Source organism: Bombus flavifrons, chromosome 14 (assembly GCF_040668555.2).
Source record: "Bombus flavifrons isolate JBK064 chromosome 14, iyBomFlav1_principal, whole genome shotgun sequence".
In the NCBI taxonomy this organism is placed as follows: domain Eukaryota; kingdom Metazoa; phylum Arthropoda; class Insecta; order Hymenoptera; family Apidae; genus Bombus; species Bombus flavifrons.
In genome coordinates this window covers 4170909-4191105 of record NC_138455.1, presented here as the reverse complement: position 1 = coordinate 4191105, position 20197 = coordinate 4170909, and the positions used below count along the sequence as shown (strand labels likewise).

General features: G+C 40.5%; 1 protein-coding gene and 1 long non-coding RNA gene across 2 annotated transcripts in view; one reads left to right on the top strand and one right to left on the bottom strand.

Annotated features, from left to right (window-relative positions):
* Positions 1-6332, top strand: part of IRSp53 (Insulin receptor substrate 53 kDa) — a 162536-nt gene extending 156204 nt beyond the window's left edge. The window contains exon 14 of the mRNA XM_069127556.1: positions 533-6332. Coding sequence (XP_068983657.1) covers positions 533-2729 — 2197 coding nt within the window. The 3' untranslated portion in view covers positions 2730-6332. The remainder of the gene's footprint in view (positions 1-532) is intronic.
* LOC138187084 (uncharacterized) overlaps positions 1-20197 on the bottom strand; it is a 243144-nt gene that overhangs the window by 218568 nt on the left and 4379 nt on the right. The gene's annotated exons all lie outside the window — the stretch shown is intronic.

Sequence of the window (20197 nt, the reverse complement as noted above, 5' to 3'; positions counted from 1 at the left end):
ATGTAGATTTCTTATCAGCAATTGTATCGTTCATCATTTTACACCTCTTCTCCAGAAAAGAAAAAGAAAGAAAGTAATAAAAAGACGTGATCACACCCAATATCCATTCGATACCGAACCTGTAGGCTTGTTTTCAGAGTCACGATGTTGTTTTCTCTCCTGATTTGTAGATTCCGCATGCGTTATCGTGGTCGATGGAAATAAAATACGGCGTGGTGGTGGCTCATTCACCTCTCCGGGCTCCTACGATGCCAGCAGCCATATTCCCCATCCTCGCATATCGCAATATCCGCGACCACACAGCTCAACAACCGCATAACTAATCCTACCCACGTACTTGGCTCTTGGTTCTTTCTCCATATGCTGCACTATTCCGCTCTCTTTTCTTTCTTCTTCGTCTTTCTTCTCTATTCTCTGTATCATCTCTTCTTTTTTCTTTCTATCTTTCTCTCTCTCTCTCTCTCTCTCTCTCTTTCTCTCTTCCCTTCTCTTCTTTTTTTTTTACTCATCCCGAGCCCGCACGAAAACACAGACAACGACGAAGAAAGCCGCGTGCCGATAGAATAACCGAAGCGGTGAAGCAACACCAGAAGGACGACAAGCCCAACAACAAGGACTGGGAAAACGATTCCTGGAAGACGATACCTAGGGACGAGAAGAGTTGGCATCTTTACAGAACCGCGATGGACATTTGGGCGGAGGCGAACGCGAATCAAGGCAACGAGAATGGCGAGACAAGGTACCAGAATCGTCATTACGACACTCAGGAGCGCAAAAATGGAAGAGACTTCTCTGACCGTGGTGCGATGGAGAATGGGCCGACAAGAAAATCAGGAAAGAAGAGCCAAGAAAGATCGCAGAAAAACGAGTACGATAATCGTGGTCGCGGTAATTCCAATCACAAAAGCAAGGTTATGAGCAATGAAGAACCATCGAGAAAGTCCACAAGAAGGAATAACGAGCAAATGGAACAGGATCGTCGAGAATCGAAAAGAGTGAAGGAACACGATGAGACGGAGGAGGACGAGATCGAACTGGAGGAGGAGGAGGACGATACCTACGTTGGCAGGATCGATTACCAGAAGTACGACGGTAAGAAGTATTACGGGGACAGAGCTGATGGTCAGGAGCGCAGCTCTCGTCGCGGATATCATCCGGTTGCTCAGGAAGAATCAAAATACGAAAACGAGAAGACATCGTCGGCCTCGTCCTCGGGCACCGACGACGAGAGTACTATCACGATCCCGGAGACTGGCAGGAAGGTGGAACATATCGCGCAGAAACTAGAGCAAACCGCGCAAAAGTATGCTCGGGAGCATAGCCCACCAAAGTTTATAGAGCGAAGGAACGATTATAGAAGTTTAGAGCGTAGAGAGGAGAAGCAACCTCCACCGCCGTACGAGAGGTATAACGACTGCGATAGGAGTCGCGGGCCGCAGAGGTTCGAGCGAGAAAGGGAACGATACTTGGATAAGTCGCCCAGTGCGGCCCAGAAGACTTCTACTTACGAAAGAGAAAGGACTTTCGAGAAGAATCCCGATAGAAATAGGAATATCGAGCGGGCGTCGAGTCGCCGCTTCGAGAGACCAAGACCGCCTTCCGAAGAAGCTCCTGAGAGGCCAACGGACCCCCGTAACCTTTATCGAGAGCGTAGATTTTCCGACAAAGAGGAGGCGATCTATGGCGAGACCAGATACGTCAGAGAAAACGTGTCAGTAGATAAAGAGCGCGGATACGAGTCGAACTTTGAGACGAAGCTGGAAAGGACGAAGGTGATCGAGAGGCACGGCTATCAGAATCTCGGTCAGAGTAATCTTCAGAAGTTCCAGAGGAACGGACAGCAAATCTTGGAGAAGAACGATACGAATAATAACACGTTGAAGGACGATAACCGCAAACCACTGCTCCCAAGACAGACGACCGCTGTTGGACACTTGATACAGACAGGTAGAGCTTTCGACGTCGACTCCAAGAGTCCGAAACTCGTGAAGAGAACAAAGTCCTTCTGGAGGTTCAGGAGAGATTCCGACGTTCTTGAGGGTATGGCACTCTGGCAGCACAGATCATTGGTCGATATTCCGAAAATGATTAAGAAGGAAGCGAAAGATGACGCGAATTCAGACGACACCAGCAAGCAGAATCCGAGTGATAGCCCCAACTCTCGGCAAAGTTTGGAAAAAAGGAACAGCGACGTAACCATTACCAACGATTCACAGCACGAAGAACCAAAACCTGCGGAAAGAATTCACGTGCCCGAAAAATCCGATTACTTTGAGGATTTTCCTACGCCGGCGGAAAGACCAAAGACTGTCGAGAGGTCCGAGTATCGAATGCATCAAGAGGAGAGGTCTTACTTTATGGGGAACGTCTCGCGGAAAGCCATAATCGAGAAGGAGCGAAAACGTAGCCTGGAAGCTAAGCGTAACATGATCGTGGCCGAATTGAAGGAAAATAACGAGGCCAAGAGGAACGAAAGGAGGAAAAAGTACACGGACGACGAAGATGGATTGACGCAGAACTTCAGCGAAACAGAGGCGTCCGACGAAGAGTCCACGTACAGTTGCATCGTAGTAAAGGATCAAACAGTGGCGGAGAAGACTCTTCTTCCCAGGACTAAACTCCGTAGGGATTCCGATCGAGAAAGAGATAAAAATACTTGTGGACCGTGGTACGATCTTTGGGGAGTGGACGCCTCCGTCAACAAGAAGAAGAAGAAGAAACAGCAATAAATCTATTAAACTCTCTTCTTCGTTCGGATCCTCCGAATCGGTATCATTGTTTGAGTCCCTAGCGGTCTCCATGAAAGAGTTCATCACGTTTGAAAATTTATTAACGTTATACCGTTCAACAAAGTTCTGAAAACGAATCAAGTCTTTGCACCATTTCAAGACCCGAGAGAAACGAAACCGATTTCGAATTGGACGAACCAGTTGTGGAAGAGATAGTTAAGATACGATTCGTTTAATAATTTCGTCCTTAAAAGATTGCTCGTTTTTAAGTTTGTCATCGCATTCCAATTGTATTATCATCTCCACCCTCGTATACCCGATTTGCACCACGAATGACCGTTCGCAAGTCTTCCACGTAGCGCTATTCCCATTGCTTCCTGAAACGTTGAAGCCTGTTTTTATGTTTGCAAGCATAGTTATACTGTTTTATTCTGCTTTCGTCGACGCTTGTTTATGATAAAATCAACGTGTTGACGTTAAGCGAGAACATAAAGTAAATCGAAATGCGACCAACGATTTTACACGCGTTTAACAAGCAGTCTGTGACCACGATGGAGAAAACAATGTTACGGATGATGTTTCAATCGTAACTCTTGTTGGATCCATCGTTACAGAACACTGCAACGATTCGATGATATTTTAGTCTTGTAAATTCCTGTAGAGTCTCATAAATTATTAAAGTCTCGAAATAATTTGATATACATGTCGGATAAGTTTCACGCCGAGTTCACAAAAAATATAAGTAGCAAATCTAGAATCAAAGAATTTTTAAAAGAATCTATATGTTCATTCACGCTCTGGTAATTCTTTAGCTGAAACACGAGTAAAGAAATTTTAAAAATGTATAATATGTTCGAACGATCGGAATTAATCTGTCAGTTTCCATAAATCGTTCCTGTCAATGGCCAACGAACGCATAAATAATTGCCCGTTACCACGCTGCGTTTAAAAATGGCTGTGTAAACTAGTTTCTGCATTAATAACATGACGATTCGAGTTTGAAACTTTATGTCCACGTATTCGTTCATTACCCGTGTAAATTAGTTTCTGGTTTCCGTTGAAACGATTTGATATGCGGTACGCTGTTGCAACATTCAATTGAATTCAATTTCATTCCCACGGTGTTTCATTTTGATATATCGTGAAAGATGTTTACTACGTCCGCTGTTTTACGTATTTTTAGCAAAAGTTATGTCACAGTCTGGTGTGGTCGTATATCAACGCATCCAAACTTTTTCTCGCAATTTTAAGAATCTTCGTAAAAATATTTCAACGTGTGTGTTTCGTTCATTTTTTCGTAGCTCGAAGAATTCGTTTGTGCACCTCGTATCTTCTTTCATCGCACCTCGCCGTTACCAATTGATGAAATTTGTATGCTAAAAGGTGTGTTGTTCGTGCGATACACCAAAGAATGTTCACATTTAATTTTGTGTTTGCGCTTCGCATGAAATATCGTGTCAATGTTTGGACAATATCGCTGTACGTTGCTCTTTGTTTTTCCATAATACCGTGATACAAGTTTATCGTCAGCAATCTGCAGATTTTTCGAATGTTTTCTACAGTTTCTTCTTCTGATTGCCGTATAAAATAACGAAAATAGCACTGTTAAATTTGTGAAGCAATGGCTTGGAAGCGCGTTGTGAAAGTGATTTCACAGTACGCTTCCAAAGTCCCAGACAGTTCGATCTTTCTACCTTAAAAAAGAATTTATTTAACTTCCTACTCCTGCTAGAAATTCTTAAATCTTCATTCAAGAACTGTTTGGATTATATATTGTACCATTTTATCGATTAAACTTTTAACGATCGAACAACAGCGCGAACAAAGCGACTGATAAAATTTCCTTTGATTATTCGATTCTTCCAGGACAAACATATTCGCAACGGTAAAACTACGCAAAACGAAGACGAACGATCGCTCGGCGCCAGCGTTGTCATGAGATAAACTCTTCATCTAGATTACTTTCCTCGTATGATGTTAGATGTACCGACAAAGGCGGTGCCTCTCTGTTCGAGGGACAACAGTTCCTTTCATGAAAAAACTTCTGAAGCGACTGCTTCGTAGATTCTTTTTTTTTTTCGCGGCGTGGATGTCCGTCCAACGAACACGTCTGGCTTTAATCCTCTATGACTATCCTTTCGAAGAGCGAAGGGATAGATTCACGAAGCGATTCCTTCGCTTCGTACGATTGAAATTCGTTCAGTCAGCTTTTTTCTGAAAATTCTTCAGCTCGTGATATACATTCAGAGATTTTTCACTGCGATTCGATCTGTCAATTTATCGAATGCTTATAACACGGACTGATGATCATAGGATGATTAGGGACCATTATGCGATCAATAACGATAAATTTTTTATATATCAAGCTTTAAGAGCATTCTTTCATAAATATGAGCATTTTTTACGCATCATAGAGGATTGAAGAATAGTCCTCCGACTAAAAAGGACCATAAAAATGTCAACTTCGTCCAGGTAAGACGATCGTCAAGCATTTTTCTTCTGTATTTTATCTTCAACAAATATTTCCACCACTCGTTTCGAGAAATATTAATTACTCTTGTAAGGTAGTTGCGTTTTAAAAGTTATTTACATTCCTTATGTGTATTTTTTCTGTCCTACATTCTTTACTTACAACCCGTATTTCGCGCGTCCCGGCTTATTACCACTCCTTCCCCAACCTCGGTCGAAAATCGATTCGTACGCAACTATTCGTTATTTTTATCGGGCCCTCGATACACTCGCGTCAGTAACGGCAGTTTGTTTCCGGGCAAGTTAATCCCCGATGCCGCTTCCTCTACTTCGATGACTCCGTCGCGCCGTCACGGAATGAAACTTTCATTCTAGACGTCGTAAAGCTGCTTTACGTTCATGCCCGCACGGGTTAAGGCTCGTAAAATTTCACTCCTCATTTTTTTTCCTCCATCCCCCTTTCCTTCTCACGCCCTCGACTCTTGTCCACCGTGGCTCGCGTGCTTCCGCGTCGCGAAGCTTTTTCTCCTGCGGCGACTGTCGCCGCTTCTTCAACCTTGCTTGCCTATGAAAATAAACCCCGACGAAAGAGAACCGAGCACAAGCTCTGGTTCTTCCTATTGCCGTTGCGTGCGTGAGATCGTATGTCGTCGAGAAGAGGAAGCGTGCTTTCGAGTTTCGTGACTTTTGTTAGCTCATCGTCCGCTTCCACGTCCCGAGCCCCGTTCTGTACCCTTCCTTTCTTATTTCCGTTCTCTCGGCTCTCGTGTTTGTTCCACGAGTCCAAACCATCGAGAACAACGATGCTTACCGCCGTATACATTCGTTCAATTCCGATACAAACATTTATCCGACAGATATTATGACGTATGATTACTTCGATTAATATAGTACGATAGGTTTGTCCGAGGAAATATACTTCGCGACGTGAGGTACGAATTTTTATGCTGAAAGGTTCAAGAGACACTTGGAGTTTCGTAGTTGTAGAATTTTGCAAGCAGCTCTGTTATTTAGCCATTATTGCAGTCGTAAATACTATTATTCGTTTATTTTGAACAGAGTGTATATGAAATTGTTTCTTCAAAGGATATATCGTCGTTCGTTTGTACTTACGTAAAACAGCTATTCTAACTGCCTATATTAAACTATACAAGTATTTCTACTTAAAGTTCTGGAAATTTTATTCTGATAGATTTCCCATGATATTTTCTTCTCTTCGAGTCGTTAAACTTTAGGTATTGACCTTTATTCACCGATATATAATAATCTGTAAATATATTCGTTTTTGAATTAGCAAGTTAAACTTGTGATAAGTATACGTAGTTGCGTTCGAGCCGATACGTTTTATATTATTGCAACGGAGTAGATCGCGCGATAATTTTGGACCGTTTTGAAACGAGAAAAGAGGGAAAAGACACGAAAATATCTAGCAAATAGAGATACGCAAAAGACACCATTGTCGTGGAGAGCAGAAATCGAAAGATCGTCCCGTATCGATAGAAAACTTTTACTGCGAATTTTATCGCCGTACACTGCCAGGCATTCTGATGTTTTCCCATTTCCGAAGAGTTTCCAGGGAGTCGAAAAGCTTTCGAGTTCATCAAACAAGATACGACAGTCGTAAAGCATCGATCAACCCCTATAAGAACACTTCGAATCTTTCTACATTCCAGCAATGGGAAACTTAAGTGATAACGAATAGAACACGGTCATTCCTAGGTGCCCTGATTTTCGTCACACGTAATTGTACATACTATATCACACATCCACGGACATGCATACGTATTATCGTTCTTCCACTTTGACAAAATATTGTTACCCTCTGTCGCGTGGGCAGAGAGAAGAAGAGACGTAATAATCTTAGAACAGGGATCTCGAGATTGGTCCTTCGAAACGCAGCCCGTTTTATCTAAATGTTTGCACCGTCTCTCTCTTTCCACCATCATCAATTAATCGAACCTGGTGAAATGCACTTTGAACGATAATAATCAAATTCTAAGGCTATAACTATTCCCTGAATCGTAGAAAACGTTGTTAGAAGAACCTTTCGCGATTCCACTAGGATGGGATGCGCGTGTCCTACGTCGATTTCGGGATCTCTGATGTAAATTATATAGTTTCCGATGGAGATACAAATATAAGGAGGAATAAAAGGTTTAGGGAAACTTTTTTTGTAATTGCGTTAGATAAGCTATGCGATAAACGTGCGAGTCCAAGAAGAAAAAGAAGATGTTAATATATTATAAATACGCATATACCGGCGAAAGTGCTGGATGGTTAGGGGAAATTTCACGAAGCCGGCTCGTTTCGCGAAAAAAATTACGAGTTCGAAGGATGATTTCCAAACGGAGGAACGAGACGGGTTCGACTGGTCACCTCCGGTGACATTTTTGGGTAGTCTAGGGAAAACAAAATGATGAAATTGTTAATAAGAACCATGTATACATGCATATATATTATATATATATATTATTGTTATTATATTAACGTTTTTTGTGCAACCATTGTGTATGATTATTTATTTCAATGCAACCCTGCCACTATTTTACATTATTTTTGGAGTGTCACGACAAAATATTCCTAGTATTCAATAAACTATCGTATTCGATTCATTTTTTAATGTCAACGAGTAACTCATGGCGATTGCAAACGATTCGTTTGGAAAATGACTAATATATGCATATTTTTTATCAGTGTTTCGCACGGTAGGTATCTTCGAATTACGATTTTATTTTAACAATAAAAATTTGATTCGATGATATGAATTCGCGATCTATTTTCCTTATCGGGGTGCACATTCTTTTTCATTTAACGATTTTACGTGGTTAGTTTGCGACACGTCAGCAATATTGTTCAACGAAACGTATCCTGCTTTCCAATCACGAAGAAGGAAGCTTATCGTTTCGACGCAATAATCTCATAGGTGAGATCAGCAGGTAGGTATCTTTGTACCGCAATATCGTACAGTTAAGACTGTTAGACGTAATTTATTTTCACGAAAGTAAAAAGGAAAATGTATATCTAAAAATCAGAGAGAAAATCTCCTGGACATAATAATTCCTATACATATGTATATACAAATATGATAGCTTACGAAAGTATATGAATACTTGTAGACAAAACACCAACTTCACGAAAGTATTTGACTATCTGTACATCAACAGACTCAATAGGCAACGATTTATCGTTATCAACTTTTATTAATTCCGTGATCATAAAAGCACCTAATTAAAAGATGATATATTTTACAGGTTAATATTCAGTTAATATTCAGTTAATATTCAGTCAACATTCTCTCGGATCCTAATCTGAAATAATTAGTCCAACCTAGCATCTCTAACATACGATCATTCGCTACTCACATTCATATCAAATTCCCCATTCCCGCACGATTGTTTCTAGATAAGGGTTATCGATTTTCCGTCACTCGCTGGCAAACAATTCTCCATAGAGCGAAAGGGTTAAACACGTGTGTACCGTTTCACGAACTATTCACAAACATTGCATTCAGTCTGGTGAATCAGGCGCAAATCTGGCTGCAAAAGTAGCCTAATTTACTTTTTTTTTTTCGACCTCCAGGGAATTGTAACGATTAAGCCGGTAACTCAATGGGTGCTGACGTCGGGAAGAGGGAGACAACGGGCCAGATGATTAAACACGGGGAATACATTTGTTTCACTTTCGCCTGGAGGAATAGGCAAATACGCGAAATTGTACTCCGCCAACCGATCGGCTAATTGATTCCAGCTACCACGGGAAAAATTTTCTCCATCGTACTAGACTACAAACCACGTTGTAATGGAATACACCTGAGTTTCTAAAAACAGGTGTCAACCTGAGAAACTTTTTTGTTCGTCGATCCATCAAAACTTTTGTGTATTTTCCATGGTATTCCTAAAAGGTGAAACGAATCGATTATTCGAATGAACGAACGGGAGATTAATTATCGGAACGTAACAAATTGTCGACGAACTGAATGATCATATTATACGGATTATATTTTATTATAAGACGGAAATTTCTATTAAAATCACCTGCTACGAGTCCTTCGAATTTTTAATTAAGACTACCCGAAACAAGAAAGATCCAGCGTACTCGCGATGTTTTAACATTTTTCTCAGACATAAACTTTTTGACGATAGACTAACACGATACGAGCGAAAATGAGTAAAAATTCGCAGCGTGATTAAATCCCTTGAGTTTTGCACGCTGTAAACGACAGGTACGCTCCTGTAACGACGTTTGATCCCGTTCGCTGTGAAGAGTGACTAAAAACGAAAGACCCAAACGGCAAGAATGAACCAACAAAATCACGGATATTGACGGATCAGTGAAAATCGGTGATTAGCGCTGTCGTAGTAATCGACGCAGTTTCGTAACCGTGATATCCAGCATGCCTATAACGTGTTCATTACGTGTGGTACACGTCGAATTGCCTTACCGCTGTTGCACGCCGTTATTTGCTTTACTTTGAACCATCAAATTCTGTATCCAGGTTTTTGGCGTATGGAATGCACCAAAGCCGAGCGTATTTGTCAAGTAGTTAATTATCATTCGCATAGCCCTGTCCCTTTTATTTACGGCCACCGGTGGATGTGTTCCGGATCGACGTGGCGACCAGTGTAGTCGATGAGGCATTCCTATCATTATTACAGAGCATTTAATTAGCTCGCCGATTTTTCAAAACAAGACTCGTTCCGGAGGAAGCATCGTTAGAGAAAATAGAGTCGCGGATCTGCGAATCGATCGATGAAAATTGTGTTATACCGTGAGAGATTTGATTTTCGTAGAAATCGGAGGCGGGGACTCGCCTGGCAATTACCAGAGGTATTGAAATCCGATTAACGTCGGCTGCATTGTTTATCGCGATTCGGACGAATGGAAATTTTGAGAAAGGTAAGCTTCATAGCGATTTTTTCAATTCTGGGCACTTGAATGATCTTTGTAAAGTAAACGGATCATTGAAAGAGTATCTTTCTCGATCCCTTCGGTACAAGTTTCCTACTTTGATTGTAAGTGGTCTTAGTGTCAAATTCATTTTTAACAGATATAATGATTGAAAGCGAAACGAAACTTCCGAAGAATTGAAAGAGCAAAGTGTCATTCGTAAGGAACTTTAGGATCAATTGAAAGAATATAACAGTCTTATCGGTATATCATTACAGATGTATTAATAACACAGATTGATACAAATGCCTAAATGGTGCTCGCGTTCGGAAAGTGTTTCGACAGCAACGCAAACTTTTGATATATAGCGTGTTTAATGGCAATGTACCTGGCAGAGTCAGTTATGAATATGCTAACCCGAAAGGCTGGATATGTCGAAGCTAAAACCAATTTCGCTGTTCGTCCTCTTTTTTTTCAACTAAAATTCTGGAACACGTTCTGTCGTTCAAAAAATGACTGAGACGGAATGGATTAAAAAGAGTCCGGGTTTCTTCTAACATTCATACCTACTTACCATCCATACGCTATCCAAGTACATTTTCCCAATATTCCTGCACTACGAGGCGAATGAAACGAGAAAATAACACTATACGAAGGAGACGAGGAATAAATTTTTACACGCAATAATCTACTATTAATGACATAAAAACGGAACTTCTGTTAAAAAAAAAAAAAAAAAAAAGAAGAAGGGCGCCGAAATTCGCACTAAAATTCCGAGTAAAAGCCAATATAAAATGGCCCTTGCGAAGAGCGTAAAAAAAGGGGGGAAAAAATATAAAATTGCATCATAGACGGTATTCTCGCTAACATATTCGATATTGCGATTTATCGCGATGCCCTTAAAAAGGTGGACACGAATAGGAGGATGGGCAGGCGAAGGGGAAGAAAAATCTCGTTGCTCGACGCATGTGTCGCCCTGCAAAGCCTCGTAAAAAAGCTACCCTAGATGCGTTTTATTGGTCTAGGCAGGTAGGTGGTATACACAGGCATGAGGAACCGGGAGTTTCGCTTTTTTCGCCGCAAGTGGGGTTGCAAAATGTACACGTGGCGTCCTGAGATAACGCACGCTTAAACAAACAGCGCTACGGAAAGTTGTCCGGAATCTGTAAACAAAAAATGTTCACAGAGTTTCCGCTTGTAATATAGAAACCGTAAAAGTGATACGTGCAACAAGGAAGCAACCGACGGAATAGAAGGAAATCCTACATGTTTTTTTTATATTCAATCGCGAAAAGGATTACCTGTAACTTCATCCTTTTTTACGACACGCTACCGGTAAAATGAAAATACCGTGACACGTGTTCCGGAGTATCGACTCTAGATATATCGTGCCGTAAAACTTGTTCCCTTTCGTATTACCGTGAAAATACGAAGGCAATGAAACTTCTTACAATTTACTACTATTTTTTGAATGCACAGCTTTACCACCGTTCATTGTATTCTAGGATCCGAATCGATACGTAGTTTTACGATGTACATGCAATGCTGATACAAGTGTGAAAAATAAACATGCATGAGATTTTGAAATAAACATTTGCATAGAAATAGATCTTGACGAAAATTACCTTTTACATCGAAATCTTCTATTCTAATTGAATTAAAAGATACTTCAAAATACCTATGCCCTTATAATTTGAACCTTTTCTAACATTGGAGAAATATACAAGAGAATATGTTTTTTGAAATTCCAAATTACCCGATTAATAACGCAATAGATACGGAAATGCTCATTAATCAATGTATTCTAAATTTAACTATCATCTTTATTTTACGATTTAATTTACGACTAATTTGCGAGCATAATACAAAACACGGAACATAAAATATGTACCTTAGATTACATTGAATCGTGAAAATCAGGAACGAACGTGTTAACGCAACGAGATCACACTATGCAATAAATCTAAAACCCTTCCTGTAACTCGCATAATCTTCGTGTAAGCACACTTTTTAGCCCACCCGACGCTTTTTTTTATGTCTTTGCACTTGTTAACGGATGAACATTAATCACGTGCGCGAAGACTGGCTCGTTTACAGATTTCCTTCGTTTCCTTTCGTGCGATCTGCTTCGGAGAATCTCTACTTCCTCGAAATGAAATCACTTTACACGACTATAACTAATGCAAACAGAACGTGTAACGTTAGCTGAAAATGTACGTGAATCGCGCAGCCGTTGTTGAGGCAAATGTGAAAAACTTCCTTCAAATGAAATAGAACGTTGCAACCTCCGTGTGTGGCAGTACTAAATTTGCTTCACGGAAGTTGCTCTACATTTAATAAAAGGAGTGTTAGCTCCGGCCACGGTCTATAAAATTAAATTTATGTTTTCTGCAGTCTGATTTACACGGCGATGAATTCTGGCTGGATAATTCCATGTTAATGTTAGCGCAGACATCGCAAACAAAATAAATTTGATAAATGTACGAATTTTCCAAAATGAAGGAGAAGAGATATAAAAGAACGTTTTTTTGCATTCCATATTTTACAGTGAATGCTTTAGCGCTCGGTCGAAAAATTTCATAACCTCGATAAATTCACGACATGATTAAACACGCGAACGAGTAACGACTTTTAGTAAAAGTTTGTCTATCTCGCCACCTGATGCTAACAGGATTGTGTCCGCTAAATTTCGCGTACAATATTCACATGGAACAAAGTATAGCGTTACGTGCTTATAAATTATATTTCGACGTTGGCGAAATTTGAATCGTGTTTATCATGCCATCACAACTAATTACGCCACTGCTCATCGAACTGTTTTATAAATTATCTACACTTTGGCAGGAACTGGGAACCTGCTCGGCCATCGAATACTATTTACGAGTTATTCAATGTGTGACATAATTATCGCGCAGTTATAACGTCCACCGGTATTTTCCCGGAATGGAGAAAAATGACAAATTTCGCGCAGCATTTTTCCGTCCTAATAAACTTTCGAAAATTACAAAGCGCGTGGTAATTCGTTGAAAAGCAGAGAGGTAGTTGTAAAAACAATTTGCCAGCTGTCGTTTCGTGCTCACTTGTAAACAAGGGAACATCATTTGGCCGGATCAACGCTGTCTGTTCCAAAAAGCGCCGGTCATTCAAAACAATCAAAAACGATCCATAGCCACCCTATCGCGACTCGCCTCTCTCCGGTTAGTCCCTCGAAGAAAATTTATGCACGTATACTGTCGATGCCGTGTAACGTCGCGTAATGGACGTTTTCGAAAAAGCGAATTGCACCGGGCGTCGATACGCGGCCGATTTAAATATGCAGATGCAGCCAGTGATCAGGGAAAACGGTCACTTCTCCGCCGCGGCCAGAAAACTGACAAACGGGGGGTATCCAGCTTTCGCACACCGCGGCAACTTCATTATTTTGCCTGTCAACTGTCGGCTGATAAATCCCTGAAACGTGACGGTGGCGGCAGATATTGCGCGTTTCGCGGTCACGAGGACCGCGACATCCGCGCGCACACCCTATCATTGAAAATAAAAATTTCACACTGGCTCGTTAAAGCTTATCGCGGCCGTGGCAATAATTCCTCGACACGAACGAAACGCTCTGGCACGATAATACGCCGCCATTTTTATGATAATCCCCAGCACGGGCCGGAACCCATCCCTGATAATTACCGAGTAATGGTTCTCTTTCAAGTTTTTGCGAGGCCAAGTTCCTTGGCGAAATGGCCTCGGAGTTGGGAAACTAAACTCGGCGACGATTTCGTGCATTCCGCGCACCCACTGGATGCTATTTCTTTTTCAATTGAGCGGCTTTATCACGCCCTATTGTTCAATTTACGCGCTGATGGATCGTTCTCTTAGGAAATGTATGTGTAAGACGATAAGTTATCTTTGTGACATTCGAGGCTAATCGTGTTAAAGTTTCATCGGTTTTAATATTTCTCGTAGCATCAGTGCTTCGTTTTTGTAAATGTATGCGGATATATAGTTCGTGAGGATACGTTCATTATTTTCTCACGAGGTTTTAAGAGGTATATTTTAAGAAAAAAGACACGCGCGAAGAAGAAAGGAAGGATTAACAGGAACGAAACCTAGGGAATCAACAAAAACATATCCACTGATAATTTAATCATATAGTATTGTGGCGCGTGCCATATCCATATTTGATGAATTTCTGGAACAACTTACGTGTATGGAGGAAAGGCAAAAAGGTAAGTTTAACTTAGGATTTCGAAATCGTTGCACGGCTACATTTTAAAAAGATACAACTTGAGGCATTACGGTAATATGCGGATATTAAAAAAAAAAAAAAAAATACAAGTGAACCTTCCACGGAACAACAGTTGTTTAATTACGGAGAAACTTCTTAGCCGATTACTTTTGAGATCAAACGGACAGAACGAAATTGTCACCGAGAAGTTTTGCAGAGGATTTAAAGTGACATTATTTTGTGTATAATTTACGAGCGCGCGTAGTTGGACAACCGGTAGCGTCCCGCGAGTAAACGTGCGGGTTTGTCTCGATTATTAACGCCGGTAATTCCGTTTTATCGACGATTGCCACTCTCGAGGCGAGACCTGGCATTCTCCGTACACTGCCATGAAAGGCCCCATGAGTAATCTGCGGATACCGGCTAATACAGTGAAATATTAAGTGGGCTACTAGCCAGTAGTTTTTCTAGGGATGCCCTGTAGCTAATTATGGTCGCAAAAGAGAGGCAACACCCTTCGTTAAATCTCGTTTTGCTCCTTTATCCGCGTAATAGCGAAATCCTAGATGAAATATTCGAGAACGCGAGGAAGCACCAAAGACCTGTTAATATTCCTCCACTGCTAGTGACAGACTCATCATTAACTATTGTTGTCGAGTTAAAACGCGGCGTTTATGGTTTATTTCATTTTCGTCGCAGGTTTCAGTTAAAGCTCTGCTGACTTATTTTATAGGGGATTGTAAGAGCAAACATAGTACAATAAAAAGTTCATAGACGTTTTATTAAAAAGTTGTAATTAAAATGTGAAACCTGATGTAAACGCTGCAGGTGTAATTTCGTTTCGAAACGTCGATTATCGATACAAACTTGATATCGATGCAGTATTGAATTCATCGTAAACCAAAAAGTTCGTCGCGATTTTGTATCATTTCGTAACGCGTAATATTGGCTCGTTTAATGCATTTCGAGTATGCGTGCCGTTCATAATAATTCTGGCAATATTCGAATGAAAATGTGCGGATCACGAAGAAAAAAGCATAAAATCACAAAAATACTAGTGCATTAAGATTACAAAATTGTATATTGGTATGGAAGCTGTTTTTCATAACAGGAGGATATAAATTCGGAGACCGAGATGATAATGAAATTCCAACCAGACCACGGGACGAGAAATTTTCACAACTGCGTTTTCCTCGAAATTTAATTAAAATTTTTGTCTGCTCGGTTCCCTCGTGCGTTTTTCATTCCGCGCTCAAGATTTCCCTCGCTTTGTGAGGGAAATTACCAGGTTAATGGAAGGTTTCAGTGACGAAAATGTTGCGAATGTTAGCTGTTTCGGATTACTATTCAAGAAACCTAACTTATCCTTTCGTTCCTCGAACAAGAGCAGACAGAAACTTGAGGGAATTCATCTGTCGCCTTCTGGCGTTAAAGAAGGGTCGTGTAAGAGGAATCAAATTTCTCGTGTGGCTTAAAATAATCCAATGGTCGTTTAACAGTGTGCTCGTTAGGAAGCGTAAAACAGAATTAAAACCGTTCCAAGCCGACAGGTTTCGCGCGAAAATCTCGTTTCTCTCGACTTATGACAGGGATGCTCGTTGCAACTTAAGGAGCTCAGACGCGTAATGCCTGCCTCTATTCGTGAAGCACGGCCTACGTGAACGCACTAAAACGAAACATTCTCTCTTCGCGCGAGATAATTAGGCAAAGCGTGAGCAAGCAAGCTATCGGTTGAAAAGAGAAACTCACTCTGCTTCTAGAGTTCTCTACCGAGAATACTCGCTCTGCCTCGAGAGTTTCTCTTTTCAACCGACAGCTTGCTTGCTGAAGAAAAATCGCGAGAACTAATAGCGTCTAATGCGTAATGTAGTTCGTGACTAAGTGGCACAACGACGCTGAAAACGTGGATCGTTCCAAAAGATGTACTTACAATTTATAATGTCCAAACATTTACCAGCGTGTTTAACAAATGTTCGCGCTTAAACTCGAAAAAATAATCAAGAAACTGACTTTCTCCGACCATTCTATTTACCACCATTAAAGATAATACGATCTTACCTGAGACTCTGAATATAAATTCGGATTTAAAGACACATCGATTCGCAAAAATGCCCTCGAATCGTCGTCAAAGCACGAGAATTTTGGAATCAAGTTTGATACCAATGAAGTTTCTAAGTACCGATTACATTTTTCAATTTCATTTGAATTTATCCCTGAACGAACGCTATAGGATACGTTCAAATTTTCATTAAGTCGCGAATACGAAAATCCGGATAATCAGAAAATCCTGGAGTCGAATCGCGACAGGCAAGGTTCGCGTCGTCAGCATTCATTTGCACAATTCGTATCCCATTTGTAGAATAGAGGCAGATAGTAGACTCCTCTTCATTAGTTCAATTAATTCAATCTGTGCGGAAATACTTTTCGCGGATACATACTTCGTACCCCCGGAATCGCCCTCGACGATACCTGACCCTTCCATTAAGGGTATTGAATTTCGACTGTGCGTTTTGGCTCACCCCCCGTGGTCCGAATTCCAGTAGCGATCGGACTATCTGGACCATCCGATTCCAGCTAACCAGATCCGTTGAGACACGATTGTACCAGCGTGCCAGAGGTGAACGTCACCGCGAGGGCTATTTTCCATTCGGTGTCGAATAGGAAATTCGATCGGCGGGGCTGAATTCGCTCGAACTGGGAGCATGTTTAATCAATTGTTACTAGCAGCACAATCGGTCCCTTTTGCTTCATCCGTGGAATCCCACCGACACCTCAGTTCCTTCGAATTCTACCTTGCATGCTTGCCTCTTTTTGCCCTCCACTCCTTTGTACATGCTTGCACTGCTTCGACTCTTACCATAAGCGTATAAGAGCAACGTTCATTTCCATTTATTTGTTTCAAATGCAAAAAGAATAATTAGAAATCTCTGTATGAGAAAAGAAAAAATAAGTCTGAGTGACTAGCGCGAAGAAAATTCAGAGAACTTTAAATTCCAAGCGCTAAACTACACAGAGCAACTCTTCGAAATATTGGAAATATTTTTTTGAAATGTCACGTACGAGAACGTATTGGAAATATCACAGTTGCGTACGCGAAACTAACGTGTTGATAGGAAATCAAAGTGTCTAACTAGGATTCCTATTACCCTGGGCGTTTTGACTGCCAGGGTTACCCTCTTGTCCCAGAGAAGGGGCTGAAAGCTTGTACACGCGTGAAACACGCAGGATCGCGGAAGAGACAGGTGAGTGGCATGGCAGACTAAAGGCGAGATTTGAGGAAAGCGATTAGCCGACATCCTGTCAAATGCATGCATCCCGTCCCGGTTGTCGCCTTTGTAGCAATCGACGCCGATAGCGCGGGAAAATTAATTGAAAACCGATGTAGTTGCGAATAGTTCGATTAATTTTCCACAGGTAAGTGGCAACTTGTGTTACTCGAGGACGCGTAATTTGCATTCAATGCACTGATAGTAAACGACTAAACGCGAATGAGAAATAATGACATAAATATCAAATAATTCTTAAACGCCCAGAGTTCTTATTTCTTCCTACTACTTTTGACTATAGCCATAAAAGTGGAATCTTCTTAGAAGTGGAGAATAAGAAAAGAAAAATTGCAGAAGAAGGATGAAACTTTCCCGAAGATCGTTCGTTGAGATGTCCATTTACTAAACATTCTTTGGACATCGAGGAAATTAACGTTACCAGTTATTGTAAAAGCTTGAAACTGTAGCGGTACTCGACAGCAAAGAACAACTCTTTTTCCAACGGTTCGTCGGTACATACCACTGTTGACAGACTGTTTACGAAAGAACGACGAAACATAAGCAAGGCCGCGATAAAGCGTAAGTGCCTACAGACCTAATGACCCATCGATATCCCTACGGTCCTTCCACCAAATACTCGGAAGAAGTATAACGATCGCGTGCGTAGTGGGGATATCGAGAGGTGACAAAAAGAAAAGAAAGGGATTAAGAGATCAGTCGTGATAAAGAGTCGTAAACGAGCGTCGTAAGCGAAGAATCGAATAAATTGTTGTCCGCACGAGTCGCGAGTCGACACTTGTAACGAAGTCATTAGTCGAATTAATAAACACACTATTAAATAAAACGCCGAGTATTTCTTTGGCACCTTGCACGTCCTACCGCCTCAAAACTTTACCTATTTATTCAATTTATAATTTGAATTCTATGAGGAAAAGGTATTAAAATTTCCAAGGTCTTGCTGTTGATTATATTTTTCTTGTAGCTGAAAATCGATTAAATAAAGATCGAATTACGATTGAAATATAAAAATTAATTCTGAAATTGAATACTGAATGGTCCTGGAATAATTTCGTATTAAGCGACACAATGGCAATTGTGAAATAATCATTGTTTGATGAAGAATGGATTTGTAAAGTTACCGCGATATGAATGCAGATTAATATGCTGTTGAACGTTCCTTCCTTATTTATTTACGTGTAGGCTATTTGACAAGCTAATACATCAAACAGAAACTAATTATCTCTTGACTAACAAATGTAATCGAGTTAACTCCGTTTAGTTATAATTTAGAGATTGAATTGCTATTCACTTCTGCTAATTTGCTACTACACTAGCTACTGCATCGCTATCTGGAAGTTTCGAACTACGAATAATTAATTGCACTAATTGACGTATTCTATACTTCACAGTTTATAGTTAATATCTACTTTAATATATGTATATATATAATATTCGACCTAGCGAGCTCGTTATCCTATTTTCGTAATAAAATATCCTGTATTTTACCTGATATAATATTTTAGAGAAAGACGTATTAAAGTATTGCAAATTTATTTAATAACAGCTTTCTTTATACATTCAAATTATTCTGTTTTTACTGTCCGATTAATGTGTTGCGAAAATTGCACATCAATACGCCGAATTTCACATCCCTCGATTACGGAATTTAATTACTTTTGATAATCAATTATACATATAAGTAAATTAATAACACATGACGACATATAGATGTTCCTATATAAATAGCGTCGGAATTAAAACAAATATCAAATTAATCTTTGTTCGTACGTAGAATTTTTCGATTTCTATATCAATTTTGAAGCAGATATTTTTAATATTATTATCTACTCCAAAAGTCACGTGAAACCGCGATTTTGACACCGAGTTCAAAAATTTTATACACTTTAGATACTATTGGTAAACGATGTATTCCACTAAAAGATAAGGTAGACTCGACAATTTAAAAGATGATTTACGACCTTAGCCAAGCTTACCGCACGCTGACGGGAATTTTATCAGCATCGAGGACGCAACACCTGTTTCAAACTCTTTTAGAAAAAAATCTAGCGAGAAGCTTCACAAACCTAATGTACAAGAATTAAAAGTGCCCTTAAGATTCGAGCTTAAAGAGCATCCATCGATCATCGGGATGTCACAGCTCGAAACGAAGGCGAAACTCGTCATTTAAAGCAACTGCGTTAATTAATCACGCGCACGTGCCGTACGTCAAAAACGGCACAGGCATTCCAGCACGTCCGGCGTTATAAACACGGTTCGGTTAATGTAAGTATCGTTAAACGAGGGGGTTAACTGACGGCATTTAGATGAGCGTTCGGGGGTGGCTAATGGCCGCGCAGATCCGCGTGACGAAAACATACGCTGTGACTAGCAAATATATAGGTATTCCCGAATCACGACGAACCGATGCCAAACCAGTGAAATATTTTCACTGGAATAAATGTAATGCCGACAATTAAGTCGGGGCAATGGTGAAAACGATCACGGATCTGTGACGGTGTGTTTATTCGACGGCAGCAAATAAACGCGGGGCATGTTATTATGCCACGGCGATATTTCGGCATCTGTTCGATCGTAAAACGTTTTCGAGCCCGAAATCGGCAACCGGTGAT